Genomic DNA, 14599 nt, shown 5'->3' on the forward strand with positions numbered 1-14599 from the left:
TCTTTTTGGCTGGTAGGAAAGAATCATAGCCTGAATCAACGGGGATCCTTTTCCTGCCAGTGCTTCATGTGCAATGCACATAGCTTTAAATTGAATCCTCTCCTGGATTGGAAGCCAGTGTAATGAGACTAAAGCAGGTTTGGCTGAAAATCATTTAGTAACATTTAAAAGCAGCCATGCTGCACAATTTTGGACCGTCTGTAGTATTTTTGCGGTGGACAGTGGAGCTCCGAGATAAATAGCATTTGCATAATCCAGTCTCAACAGGACTAATGCTTGCACTAACAATCTTCTGGCCAAAAAAGGTAGAAGGGAAAGAATTTTCCTGATCACCCGCAGAAGGCCGTTGCAGGTACCTGCCACTTTCCGTGCCTGCTCCTTAAAATCTAGATTGGCTTCTAGTATGACTCCTAAGCTTTTTATAGACTTTTTCGGAGTGGGGAGGGAGGGCTAGCCTGTTGGGTCACCAGGAGTCTATATTGAAGGGGGCTGCATTGCCAAGAAGCATAATTTCCGTTTTAGCTCCATTGAGCTTCAAATATGAGGTGTCCATCCAGCTGGCCACTTTTTCTAGACAAGATGTGAGTGCTCCTCCTAAGTTATCATTTTTGTTCAGTAAGATGACTAGCTGAGTATCGTCTGCATGGATGACGATCTGCACCCCAAAAGGGATGACTATATGTGCCAGAGAACTCAGGTAGACGTTGAACAGGGTGGGGTTTAATGCCGATCCCTGGGGACCCCCGCAGGTAAGGGGTACTTGTTTGGAGATAGTGTCTTCCTCAAAAACTGAAAAAACTCTGTCTTCTAAAAAAAACTGCAGCCATTTCAGTGCCATTCCTTTAACTACAACATCTCGAAGTCTGCTAATCAGGAGCGAATGGTTGACTGTATCGAAGGCTGCGCTTAGATCTAATAATAAGATCTCCACCTTTCCTTTTCCTGCGGTGTCCTATCTATTGGCTTAATCTGTACGCCTCCTCGCCCTCTACTTTCCCTCCCGATCATGCTTTCCCGCTATCTTTCCCCTTCTTCCTCAGTATATCCTATCTCGAAAATTGGTCCCAATTCCTGGTCTATCCTCTACCCTTCCCATCTCACCAAACATGGCAAGAAAAACTTCAAACACAAGCTCCTCAGCCTTCACCCTGAAACCCTATTTGCTGATTTCCACAATTCAATCAACTCCTCCTTAATCACTAACTACATCTTCTTCTCCAAACGCCCCTCTAAATGGAAAAGCTTATTTCTCCAACACCTCCCAATCTCTAACTCCCGTAATATTCCTTATGGTGTTAAACTCTCCACCTCCCCCTCCTATTCCTTTCCTGGAAACATTGACATTTCCATCTTCAAATCTGGTAAAATTCTTATCCAATCGTCTGACAATCACCTATACATCTTCGAACTCCACTTTAGCGTCTTATCCCAATCCCTTGATCAATCTTTGAACCCCCCCTCCCACCCACGCTACCCCCAGTCCCTTTATCTCCTACCTCTCTAACTCGTCTCTCCGATCTTCCTACAACCTCTCTTAACAGTGTCATCTACTCTCAACCTACACTGTCTACTCGAACTCTCAATACTGGTACCAGCATCGACTCCCTACCCACCCCAGCCTCATGTCCCCTCCCCTCAGGTTCACCCAATCGTCCAGCCAGCCTTGTTCTCCTCACTCTACCACAATTGTCCCCCATAGCGTACTGCATTATCACCAGCTCTGACTCCCTACCACCAAGCTCCCCCTCATCTCCCCTTACGGTCTCCTCCACCCTACTCACCATAGCCTCACATTCCCCCCTCTCTGGCTCACCCAATCTTCCATCCTGCCCTGTTCCCCCCCCCCTCATCTCTCCTTACGGTCTCCCCCACCCTACTCCCCATAGCCTCACGTTCCCCCCTCTCTGACTCACCCAATCTTCCATCCAGCCCTGTTACCCACTCCAAACCGCAACTGTCCCCCTTAATTGACCACGTTACCACCAGCTCTGACTCCATACACCCATTCTCCCCCTTTTCTCTCTTTTCCGTCTCCCCCTCCTCCTCCATGATCCCTGAGGCTCTCTCTCAACCAATACTAACCACTCATACCCCTAACTGTATAAACTGCTCCGACCCTCTTATCTCGCAATCTCCCAACCTCTCTGCTTCTCTCTCACCAACCGTCACCAATGGCTCCCTCTCCCCCTTCCCCCCTCTTTCCTCTCCCCTCCCCCCTCCATCCTTGACCCCTAACCCTACTCCCCCTCTCCCACCTCCCTCAATCCCTCTTTCATCCCCATCTCCCTACACTTCTCCCCCGCTCCTTCACCTCTCAATCCCCCAGTACCACCGCGATACCGCCGACTCCTGTATCGCCCACCTCTTGGATGCTATACATCCCCCCCCTCAGTGTCCTCGCCCCCCATAATCCCACTGCAACTCTGACAACTCCCCCGCCGACCACTTCCTCTCACACGCCCTTGGTCTCTCCTCCTATCCTCCTTAATACACCTACTTCCTCATCCTGCTCTATCCCTCCCCTTCCTTTATCTAATGATCTTTTTAAACCCAATTCCCCAACCTCTCCTATCTCCTTGATCCCTCCTTTCCCTACCACGAAAGATCAAACCCTTCATAACCCTTTTTTCCTTCCCCCCCCGGTTACACCTCCCTTCCTCTACCTAATCCTAACACCTACTCTTCACCCCTCCTAAAAACGCTTGATCCACTCCACTCCTCTCTCCTTTCACTATCACTCCTTAATATCGAACTTCTCCTCTCGTCCCTTCTTTTAGATCTCTCCTCCCTCAGATCTGAAGTCTCTCTCCTTACCAAAGCCCACTCTTCGGATCACAAACGCACATCTGCCCCTTCATTTAAAAGCGCATCATCACTCATCAGCTCCCCCTCTACTTCCCACAGCAACAACTCCCCTCTTATAGACATCATCGAGCACTCTTCTCTTGTCGCCCTCCTCCCTTCAAACTCCCCGACTTCACCCAAACCCATGGAACCCACCAATGCACCCCTACCCGTTATGGATGCCTTGATTTCTACTCCCCAACATTTTACAGACCCAGCATCCTTGGAGATTAACCTATCCATTAACCCTCCCATCTCCCCCCTTCCCCCACCGCCCTCCAGTCCCCAGTTCCCTCAATCTACTATCCCTGTCCTCCTAGGAACGAGTCGTCTCCCCCTTCACCCGATATCTCCTAGACCCCCTCAACAACTAACTTCTATCCTCCCTGATCCCAGCACGCAATCCCCCGACACCGCACCCCTCTGCTGCATGCTGATTAACTGCCGATCCGCTTCCTGCCATGCGACTGATATTGCTGAAATCCTTCTTAACGAAAACATTGATATTGCATTCCTTACCGAAACTTGGCTTAACCCTCACTCGACTCCTATCCTTGACCTGCTCACTCCTCCTGGCTATTCCATCATTAGAAAAGACAGAATAAAGCAAATTGGTGGAGGCCTTGCCCTAATTCATAAAAATGAACTGAATCTCACTCACGTTCATCTACAGGACCCTACCTCTTTTGAATACCTTTGTGTTGATCTTACTTCTACTGACTCCCCTACCATTCGGCTACATACTATCTATCACCCACCCGGTAACCCCATCCCCTTTAGCACTGAGCTGTCTGATCTTATCACTCAATCCTTACTCACTCACTCCAAGAATCTCTTTCTTGGCAACTTTAACATTCACTGGAATAATAACGATGATCCATCAGTCATCCTCCTTAAAGAGATCATGGACATTACTGACCTGACACAACTCTGCCAATCCCCTACTCACTCTAAAGGCGCCACCCTTGATGCCATTATGACTAGCAAGGACCTGGCCTCTCTCTCAAAGATTCTTCCAGTAGACTGGTCTGATCATCACCTTATCCTCTTCACTATGAACTGCTCTATCCCCCTCTCCACTCTTACTGACACTTTACCCTTGAAACTTACTCGTAATCTTCACCTTATTCCCCCCGGTGAGTTGGAATCCTCTATCAAATCTCGCTTTCTCCTCCCCCCCCCTTCGCGCAGCACTAATGACCTAACTGAACATTATAATAATTCTATCCTTCAAGCGCTTGACCAAATTGCCCCAATCAAAATGAAACAACAACAAAAAAAAATCATCCCAAATCCTGGTTTAATTCTGACCTTAATAACGAAAGACGGGCCCTCAGACAATCGGAACGCTCTTGGAGGAATCATCCCTCCCCTGATAACCTGACACTCCTTAGACACGCCAGAGCCAATTACAAGAAACACATCTTCTCTGCAAAAGCTTCTTTCTTCCGCACACAACTTGACCAGGCTAAAAACCGGCCCAGAGAACTCTTTAGCATTATTAAAAAACAAACCTCCTCTGGCCCCCCTAAAATAACAGCCACTACCGAAAGATGTGAAGAAATCGCCTACTTCTTTTCGAACAAAGTCAACTCTATTGAATTATCCCTCTCTTCTCCACCTCTCCCATCCCAATCTACCATCAGCCAACAACACCCCCCTATCATTCCTACCTCAACATCTGCCCCTCCATGTCACGACCCCTCTATACCCCCACCAATTCTACTCCAACCGGACCCTATCGCTAAAGACACCTTTCCCAAAAACAATGCCTCCTGGACGGAATTTCAGCCAGTTTCAGAATCTACTGTCCTCAATATCATCTCTAAACTCAAACCATCTTCTCACACCAATGACCCCCTACCCGCCCAGTTTGTCCAAGAACTTAAACACATCATTGCCCCCATCTGGACTAATATCATCAATTCCTCCCTCGCCACGGGTTGCGTGCCAGCATCCCTTCAACTTGGTCAAATCTCTCCCATCCTTAAAAACCCCACCGCTGATCCTAATGACCTGAACAACCTACGCCCTATCTCTAATCTTCCCTTCCTCTCCAAAGCCCTTGAAAAAATGTGTACTTTTCCAGTTAGACAAACATATCACTTCCTTCAATCTCCTCGACGTTTTCCAATCTGGTTTTAGAAAAGGTTGCAGCACTGAAACTGCCATGCTCAGTATCACTGATGACATTCATCGCTCTCTTGACAAAGGTGAATCCTCCCTCCTTATCCTCCTTGACCTCTCTGCGGCGTCCGACACTGTCCACCATCCCACCCTTCTTAATATTCTTAAAGACCGCTTCGGGTTTGAGGGCACTGTTCACCAATGGTTCTCTTCCTATCTCCTATACAGATCCCAACAAATTAAAGTCAATCACTGCCTCTCCAAACCTCAACCTGTCTCACTTGGGGTCCCTCAAGGCTCTATCCTTTCTCCTACCCTATTTAATTTATTCATGGAACCACTCACCCTCATCCTTAAACAAGCTAATATTAGTTATCACCTATATGCGGACGACACACAACTTTACTACAAGATTAAATCCCGTCATGACTTTCATCTCCTCAACGATACCTTGAATAAAGGCCAAGCCTGGTTCCATCTCAACCATCTCAAATTGAATCCCCAAAAAACTGAAGTCATTCTTTTCACCCCCAAAAACTGCTCTCTGCCCATTCAATCCTGGATCAATGACATCAATGCACTCAACTGCTCCCTCTCCACTTCTAACTCGGTCAAATCCTTGGGCATCAGCATTGATAACAATCTTACTCTCATCCCACACATTAAAAATGCCGCAAAAAGTGCTCTCTTCTCCCTTCTCCACCTTAAAAAAATCAAACCTTTCATCCCTGCAGACGATTTCAAAATTGTTGTCCAATCTCTTGTACTTTCCAGACTTGATTATGGTATTGCCACCCTTGCCGGCACCCCTAAAGTCCACCTTACCCCGATCAAATCTGTCCTCAACCTTGCTGCTAGACTCATCTCCGATTGTAAACGCTTCGATCACATTTCTCCTATCCTCAAAAACCTTAACTGGCTCCCAATTGAAGGTAGATCCACCTTCAAGTTGGCATGTATTACTCACAAAGCCCTTCACCAGAACACTCCCTCTTACCTCTCCAACAAACTGCAAAAAGCTGGGTGCTCCAGGTCCTTGAGAAGCACCAACGCCCTCATCCTCATCCCCCTGAGACTCAATTGTACAAAGACACAATCACGTGCATTCTCTGGTAATGCCCCTACGATTTGGAACTCGCTCCCCAAAGATCTTCGCTGCAACCCCTCCTACCCTCTCTTCAAAAAAAGACTCAAGGTACTTCTTCTAAATAAATATTGGGGCACCTAATAGTCCCTATTCTGATTCAGTCCTCATTTCATTCTCCTCAACCCACCCTGCCTCTCTTCTTTTCATACTACCTCCCCTCCCTCTCACACTACCCTTTTCCCTCCTATCTTCTTATCCACCCTCATCCCCCCTACCTACCCCTAATTTACTCCCTTCCCTCAATCTCCTCTTCGAACTGATATGTTTGTTCACATGCCAGTTTTTATTCACTCTGTAACTATGTTCTATTTTGTTTTAGTGGTTTATTTGTTCTTATGTTTATTATGTGTTCTTGATTTGTATTCTTCTTATCTGTCTGTAAAGCGCTCTGATACTCCTGGGTCCAGTAGCGCTATATAAAACCTTTAAATAAATAATTAAATAAATAATAAAATAATTGCAGCGCAGCCTCCGTTGTCAAGCATTTTCCTGGTTTCCTCCACCACCAACAGGAGAGCAGTCTCAGTGCCCTGTTGTGATCTAAAACCTGTTTGTGGGGAGTGGGGCGAGTCATTATTTTCCAAGAAGCCCGATAGGGAAGAATTTACATGCTTCTCGGCAATTTTACTTATGCCAGGAAGCAGGGAGATAGGTCAGTAGTTTGCCCAATCTTCTGGATCTAAGTTGGGCCTCTTTAGTAGACCCTTGACCATCGCCCGTTTCCACAAGGGAGGCACAATTCCTGTGAGAAAGGAGGCCTTAATCAGGTCAACTAAGACTGAAGAAATGGTCTTACTGTTCTTGTAAAGAATAGTAGGCGGAGCAGGGTCAGAAGGTGACCCCGATTTAGGATGGGCTAAAATATCTACTAAGGAATTCTGATTCAGTAGGGGAAATTACTTCAGTAGGACCTGTTCCTTTATTGGATCAGTTTGAAGTACCAGCTGCTTGTCACTTTCTAGAGGGAAGGACTTATAGATAGTTTGTATCATCCCTGAGAAGAATTGTGCTAGCTGATTACAACGGAATTGAGGGTTCTCTGCGATCAGTGAGGGGATAGAAGGAGTCAGAAGTGATTTAGCATTCAAGAAGATTTTGCGCGGACAATTTACCGCTGGTGCTATTTTCACTTGATATTAGCAGCTTTGTGCGGATTTTATTTCTAATGTATAATGTTTAATAGCTTCTCTATATTTGGCTTTATTGCTAGATGAGAAGTCTTTTCTCCACTTCCTTTCCAATACTTTACATTCTTGCTTAAGCTTCCGGAGTCCCAAGGAGTAGCGGGGATTTCTCTTAGTACCAGTTTTTATCTGTATCTCTTTTTTTGGAGATTAGTGTTTAGCAAGGACTCTAACCAACTATTGAAAGTATCATTGGCAGTTATAGGATTAGGAAGGGGTATAGGTCTTGTGATTTCCAATTCATTCTCCCATGCGTTCCTTGGAAGTGTAGACCAGGTCCGAATATGTTTATTTATTTCCCTAGCCAGAGGACTTATTTCCTGCCTAGCCCACGTGAATGGGAGCAAGAGGTGATCGGACCAGGGTAATGGAATAGGTTGAAAGGCCGTCAAAGATTGAATTTTTAAGAAAAATGGGGTCCAATAGATGATTTTTATTATGTGTTGGCCCTGGGACTTTTTGATTGAACTGAAAGGCCACTAGCCCCTCAACAAAGTCTGCTATTTGGGCGAGTTGAGCATTATCAAAGTGTATGTTAAAATCTCGCAATACCGTAAAATTAGGCAGGGAACTTGCCAAATTAGCTACTATTTCAGGCATAGCCTGACAAAATGGACTAGCAGGGCCTGGGGGACGGTAAAGTAAAATGCCCGAAAGGGTAGTAACATGAGATTCCCAGATGGAAAACAGGATACTTTCACAGTTAGGAATGGAATTATTCGAAATGGGCATTTAAAAACATTCTTTTAAATAATGGGATGCCCCCACCCCTACCGACAAATCGGTCTTGCCTCTGTATCGTATAGTGAGGTGGGAGTGTTTGTATAATGGCATAATCCATGTCTTTGTCTAATCAAGTTTCCGTGAGGAATAGGATATCAGGGTTTTCCTCTTCCAGTAGGATGTGTGTCTCCACAGCCTGTTTGGGGAGGGAGCGACAATTAAGTAAGAACATTTTGAGTTCCCTTTCCTCCACTAAGAGGTCAGACTTACGTAGAGGAGAGCCGATTCTATAATCACAGCTAGGACGTTGTAAAGGATAGTGCTCACAACTTATAGAGTGTTTGCACTTACCTTTGGGTTCTTCTTTGAGGTATATGATCTGTTCACGTGTGTAGCAGAGCCTTAAATTATTGGAACCAGCAGGGTCCCTGGTCCCGGACGGGCGCAGACGGGCACAGACGGGCGCAGACGTGCTTCCCTTAGGCCTTCGGTGCGCCAGTGGCGCGGTCGCGTCATCGGCTCCTAATGAGGCCGAGTGAGCATGATGACGTGGAGAGGCTCTAGGCGTTTGTGGCTGCAAGCTAGAACATTAAAATAAGAGGCAATAGCCAGCCCCAGGAGCATTGAACAAAGCTCCGAAATCTAACAGGTAGGTGTGACAATGTTAAAAACAAATTTAAAAACAGTTTCTCAGCAAGTTAGAAAATCAATTTTTACATGCAATCCCCTCTTAGCGCTTGCCGCTATATACTAAATCCCAACAACGTTACTATCAGAAAAAACGCTCCTGCGCGGATGCGTCTTGGATCCTAATGAGGCCGAGTGAGCGTGATGACGTGGGGAGGCTCTAGCGCGTTTGTGGCTGCAAGCTAGAGCGTTAACCTACGTGGAAATAGCCAGCCCTAGGAGCATTGAACACAGCTCTGAAATCTAACAGGTAGGTGTGACATTGTTAAAAACAAATTTTAAGGCACTTTCTCAGCAGGGTAGAAAATCAATTTTTACATGTAATCCCCTCTTAACGCTTGCCGCTATATACTAAATCCCAACAACATTACTATCAGAAAAAGCGCTCCTGCACGGTCGCGTTATCGGTTCCTAATGAGGCAGAGTGAGCGTGATGACGTGGGGAGGCTGTAGTGCGTTTGTGGCTGCAAGCTAGAGCGTTAACCTAAGCGGAAATAGCCATCCCTCGGAGTATTGAACACAGCTCCAAAATCTAACAGGTAGGTGTGACAATTTTAAAAACAAATTTAAAAGCAATTTCTCAGCAGGTCAGAAAATCAATTTTTACATGCAATCCCCTCTTAGCACTTGCCGCTATATACCAAATCCCAACAACGTTACTATCAGAAAAAACGATAAGGTGAGAGTTTTGGTGGTCAGAGTGCAGTATTGATCAGATCTGAGATGCAGTAAGGAGGAGGACAGCACCTGTAAGGTTTTTTGGGAAGTAGGAGAGGAGTAGTGGCCAGAGGACAGCCTTTTGGATATGAACATGACGCAGTTAGGGAGATGTCAGAGATGACATTTGGGATTTACAGTGAGGAGTGATTGTAGTGGATGTACGTTGTTACAACACATGCTTTTACCACGCATGCTTTTACAACGCAAGTTTTTCAACGCAAGTCGTTACAACGACTTGCGTTGGGGGGGTGCTGGATAGTGAATAGTTTAATTTACTATTCCAACTCCAGTCCCCGTGGATAGTAGGGAAGGTGTTGGATAGTAAATTAAACTATTACCTATCCTAGAGCGCCCCCCAGCGCAATTCGTTGTAATGACTTGCGTTAAAAAACCTGCGTTGTAAAGGCACTGCGTGGTAAAAGTTGTGTCGTAAAGGATGTTTCCCGATTGTAGTAGGCAGTGATATGTGTTACCTTTTCCAGAGAGCGAGGGTTAGGAGGATTGAGATGATCATTCCCAGAGGAAGAAGAAAGAACAGCCACTGGAATGGTAGATCGGTGAAGTGGTCACCTGAGAAAAGAAACGGCATCAAAGTGAGTCACAGATTTAAACTCAGCATCCCTTAGTACGCATACAACTGTTGGCTATCACTAACCCATGGTAGACAGGTCCTAAGAGATGCAGAAGCTGAGAGATCAAGGTGGCCTCCTTACAGAATAAACGCTGATCACATAACACAGGCTATCTCGAGATACAGACTGACTGCAAAATAGAAGAAGACCTGGATAAACAGGGAGTCAAGGCTGACAACAGACTACAGGCTCTGAGCTAACTGAAAAATACAGTTCAATAGAAGACAGGTGGCCACTTGACACAAGCTGCCAACAAAATACAGACTGACACCATGAGATAGTCTGACCCAGATTGACATAGGGGACATTACCTCTTGATACAGTCTGACACCAGGATGCAACATGACCATACGGTATAAGCTAACATAAAGAGTAAAACTGATGGTTGTGTCTACGTGTTACGGCCCAGCCTAAAAACGCTGCGTGCAGAAATGAAGCAGACGGACACACTCTCTGTGGTATTTCGCTGACCACGAAGTCCGGGCCCCCGGTTCTTTATTTTCTTGCCCCGCATGTCACGAGCCTAAACAATTCAGCTTGTGCGTGGCTGGGTTGCCTAATAAACCCCCCTATCTTTCTGAACTATGTGGGATGTTCCACATCCCCCAACATAACATTCCTCCTTTACACAAATGAAACAGAAACATATGAATAAAATAAAAACAAACAGTGATGCTCAGTCTTGCAATCAAGTAACAAACATCAAATATGCGCAAAACTCCCACAGGTGATTTAGTCAACAACAGCTAAAATAACAAAAACGCATGATCAGATACAGTAATACAGTATGTGATGTAACCGCTTCACTTAACCTCAAAACAAAATGTTTCGAACCTCTGGGAGACAACGGGTATAGGGTGCAGATCATATCTTCCAATCGCTTGTCTACTGGGACCAATGCTCCCTGCCTTCCTGATCAACATGAGAAGGAGAAAACAACCGAGAATGATCTACACCACTAGGACTTCTTCCCCCACCCTCCTTGGACTCAGAATAATCTATCGGTCTGGTATGACGGTCAACAGGGGCGGCCTTAGGCATGTGCAAGCTGTGCACCTGCACCGGGCCACCCAACTGCAGGGGCCACCACGCCAATATATAGCCTTAATATAATAATCCTCTGAGGATGGATACATATTTGCGTGGCGGCCCCTGGCAGGGATTTGGCAGCCTCCGGCTCTGTTCCACTTCCAAACACCCTGACACCCCACTCTTCACTGGCCTCCGCGCTCCACTCTTCCCGGACCCCCTCTTCCGGGGCCCCCTACCTACGCTCCCTGCCCAGGGCCGCCATGAGCCTAGAGCCGCCCCTGCGGTCAAAATCATACTGATGGCAGAAGAGAGGAGGAAACATCACAAAACAGGAGTCTCTCATCATCATCCTCGCATCCACATTCAACAGTGGGAGATGCACCTTGAGGGATCTCTGGGCTTGACTCTGGCTTCTTGTACAGTTTGAAGTGGGACACATTCCTTGTAACAGTCTCCGCTCGCCTCCGGGTAGTGACCATGGTTTCTTTAACAGTGCTCACTCTCCACAGCTCGATCTCAAACGGCAACCGAAACTTGCTGCCCGGACATCGGTTTGTGACAAGCACCTTGTCACTAATTTGAAACTGCCGCATTTTGGCTCATCTGTTCCTTGACATATTGTCATTCTGCACATGGCGCAGCTGCAAGGCTTCTGCAGCCTTCTCTTGGAGTGCAGATGGTTCACCAACGTGAGAAATGGTGTCTCACACTCTCTGATTCATACACAGAGCATGATCTCTGTAATAAAAATCCTAGCCAGTGGAAGCGGTGTGGTCAACCCATTAGCAAATACTTGTGTGGGTGTGGGGTGCAGGACAGGCTGTGTTGGGAGTGTTTTCAGCAAAGACTGTGCATGAATGTTTATGGACGCTTCTGTGTCAATTAGGGCCTGGTGTTGGTGGCCCGACAAAAGGACTGTGCATTTTGGTATGCACCACGGGGACATTCTCCGGGCAGCATGGCATGTTTGACGTGTATTGCCCCTTCCACGTCATCATCATCCATGTCCTCTTTGTCATCTTAGGCCACAGGGGTCCACATGACATTTATTGCCTTAGATTTCTGTGTCTTTGGCAGTGCAGAGGAACAGCACACTTTAGAAAAATGGTTTAGTTTGTTGCTGGCAGAGCATCGTTCCCCTGAGCAGGGCATGACCCATGATGAGAATAGGGATCCCTGCATGTGTAACACACTCCAGCACTCACAGCAGGCTTGGGACAGGACTTTCTTGTCAGCCCCCACACCTGCCACCACATTGACGGGCTCTGTTTTTACTTGTCACTGTAGAGATGCTTCCATGTCTGCTGCACGCACCTTTGACAGATCATTTGATCTCCCCATCATGAGCATATGCACCATGGACATACCTGGAACCTGGAAAATATTTTCCCTCAGTTTCAAAGATTGTACAGCCCTGCATAAACTTTGCACAAATTTCATCATCTACGTCAGGCAATGTGCAGGTACTTGCAAGTTCTTTTTGGCGAGCGTAGAAAGTGTCAACTGACTCTTCGGGGAGCTGTCTGGCCTAGTCTAGGAGTAACCGTTGATAGTCAGGATTCGCAAGCGGTTCAAAATACGCAGTGAGGGCTCATTTCAGATTAGTATATGTAAATTGTGGGCCATCCTCCACTACTGACTTTGCCAGTTTGTGAATAGTAGCACCGCCTAAGTGCAGGAGCATGGGACGTGGGAGCATATTATCAAGGAAAGTTTTGCCGCTTTTCCAGCACTTATCCCCGGGAAAGCAGCGATTTTCCATTCACACTATCACCAAGGACTCGCTAACATGGGTTAGCGCTAGTATCCTTGTGAAAGCTGCCGTTTATCCTGCCGCTTTGCATGTCAGCGATATTTATCGCTAATAATATGCAAAGTAGGCGTTCCTCACTGAAATAACATGAAAACTGTCGCCAACACAACTTCCCTCAATTATCAATCCGGCCCAGGACCCGCATAGTGATAATAAAAGTAGCGCTAACCGCAATTATCGCTGGTATTTGAACGCCTGATTGAAACCTGACTTAGCCATCTTGTCAATGGGAGGTGGATTGTCAGGATAAGTCCACCATGGCTTTTATCAACGATTTCCCTATCGCTGCTTTTTTATCGCTGGATTTCCAGAGATATTCAGGCATTTCGCCACTATCGCTGGATTTTTTTATCACTTTGGAGTTAAGCGTTGATGATAACGTGCTAACTCGGCGACGTAATCCAGCGATAGCCAGCGATATTTAAAATCGCGCTTAGCGATAATTATCACTGCCTGTTGATAATATGCCCATAGTCTATAGTTGTCTACAGCAACGGCAGCAAAATAGTTCTCAAGTCTCTCAACAGAGTCTTTTCAACGCAATGCCTGCGCAGATGGGTAACTCTCCACAACAAGAGGGCCAAGTACTGTATTGAAGCCATCGCCACCTCCACAGGTATTCAATAAACAAAAGAACAGCACAGAAACCTCACCAGCCCGATCAAACTGTGACGAGAAGGCAAGCCACTCGATGCTGAGAGCACACACCTTCGTGGTGGGTGGCGTTCAGCGCATGAATACCATCAGCTACCATGTTACGCCTCCTATGCAGTAGATGGGTGGTGCAGCCCACAGAAGGACAGTCTTCGCTCACCTACGAAAGCAGGCAGCAGAGGGCCCACAATAAAGCAGTCAACATCCTGGGTGCCCCAGGGCCACATTTAGTAAGACAGTCACGACCAAAAGTGTGACATGCATGTCCTTGAAAATGAATCACCATGAAGGAAGGTAGGAAACCCAGAAGGAACAGTCACCTCTGTTGACCCCTCAGCACAGAGTACTCTGTAGTCATGTAGGTAATGGTACTAGAGTGACCAACCGTCCGTAAATTTCACGGACTGCCTGTAATTTGGGCCTCTTGTCTGCTGTCCGTGAACAAGTCTTTCACGGACTCCTTTTGTCCATAATTTCGGCCATTAGCGTGAGCTGCCCCCTGCAAGCAGCCTGAGAGTTCTGTAACTCTCACAGCAGGGGCCAGCCTGCACTCCTAGTGTGAGAGCATTTAGAAGAGCATCAAAGGTTTATTTTGCTACCAGCAAAACCCATTGTGATCCAGAGTGAGAAAAGGCTTGCCAGTGGATTAAATATGAGAAAGGAATGGAAATGGAAATGGAATGGAAATTGTTATTTGGAAAGCGCGTATCTGCCACTCCGAAAGGAGCATCCTCACGAAGAATATTAGACTCCCAGAATAAGTCGAAGGAAATTTTCTTTGATAGTTAATGACCTCTGCAACTCTGAAAGGATCCTTCCAAAACAATCTCCCACTCAAGATCTATGTGATTCCCTAAACAATTTCTTCCTGGAGAAGATCTCAGTCATCAAAGTATTTCAACTACACTGCTTAGAGAATCGACGGACAATCTGGCAATTAATGCCTCTACTCTGGAAAATGTCCCTCTCCTCAGCCCTTTGACACTCTCAGATTTATTGACTCGTGTCAAATCCGGCTCCCCTAATGACTGCTGTC

The 14599-nt window shown here is 46.4% G+C and overlaps 1 protein-coding gene across 1 annotated transcript in view; it reads right to left on the reverse strand.

Annotated features, from left to right (window-relative positions):
* LOC144824560 (fibroblast growth factor receptor homolog 1-like) overlaps positions 1-14599 on the reverse strand; it is a 251805-nt gene that overhangs the window by 92201 nt on the left and 145005 nt on the right. The window contains exon 3 of the mRNA XM_078683619.1: positions 9906-10002. Coding sequence (XP_078539745.1) covers positions 9906-10002 — 97 coding nt within the window. The remainder of the gene's footprint in view (positions 1-9905; positions 10003-14599) is intronic.

This window comes from Lissotriton helveticus, chromosome 3_1 (assembly GCF_964261635.1).
Source record: "Lissotriton helveticus chromosome 3_1, aLisHel1.1, whole genome shotgun sequence".
Classification (NCBI taxonomy): domain Eukaryota; kingdom Metazoa; phylum Chordata; class Amphibia; order Caudata; family Salamandridae; genus Lissotriton; species Lissotriton helveticus.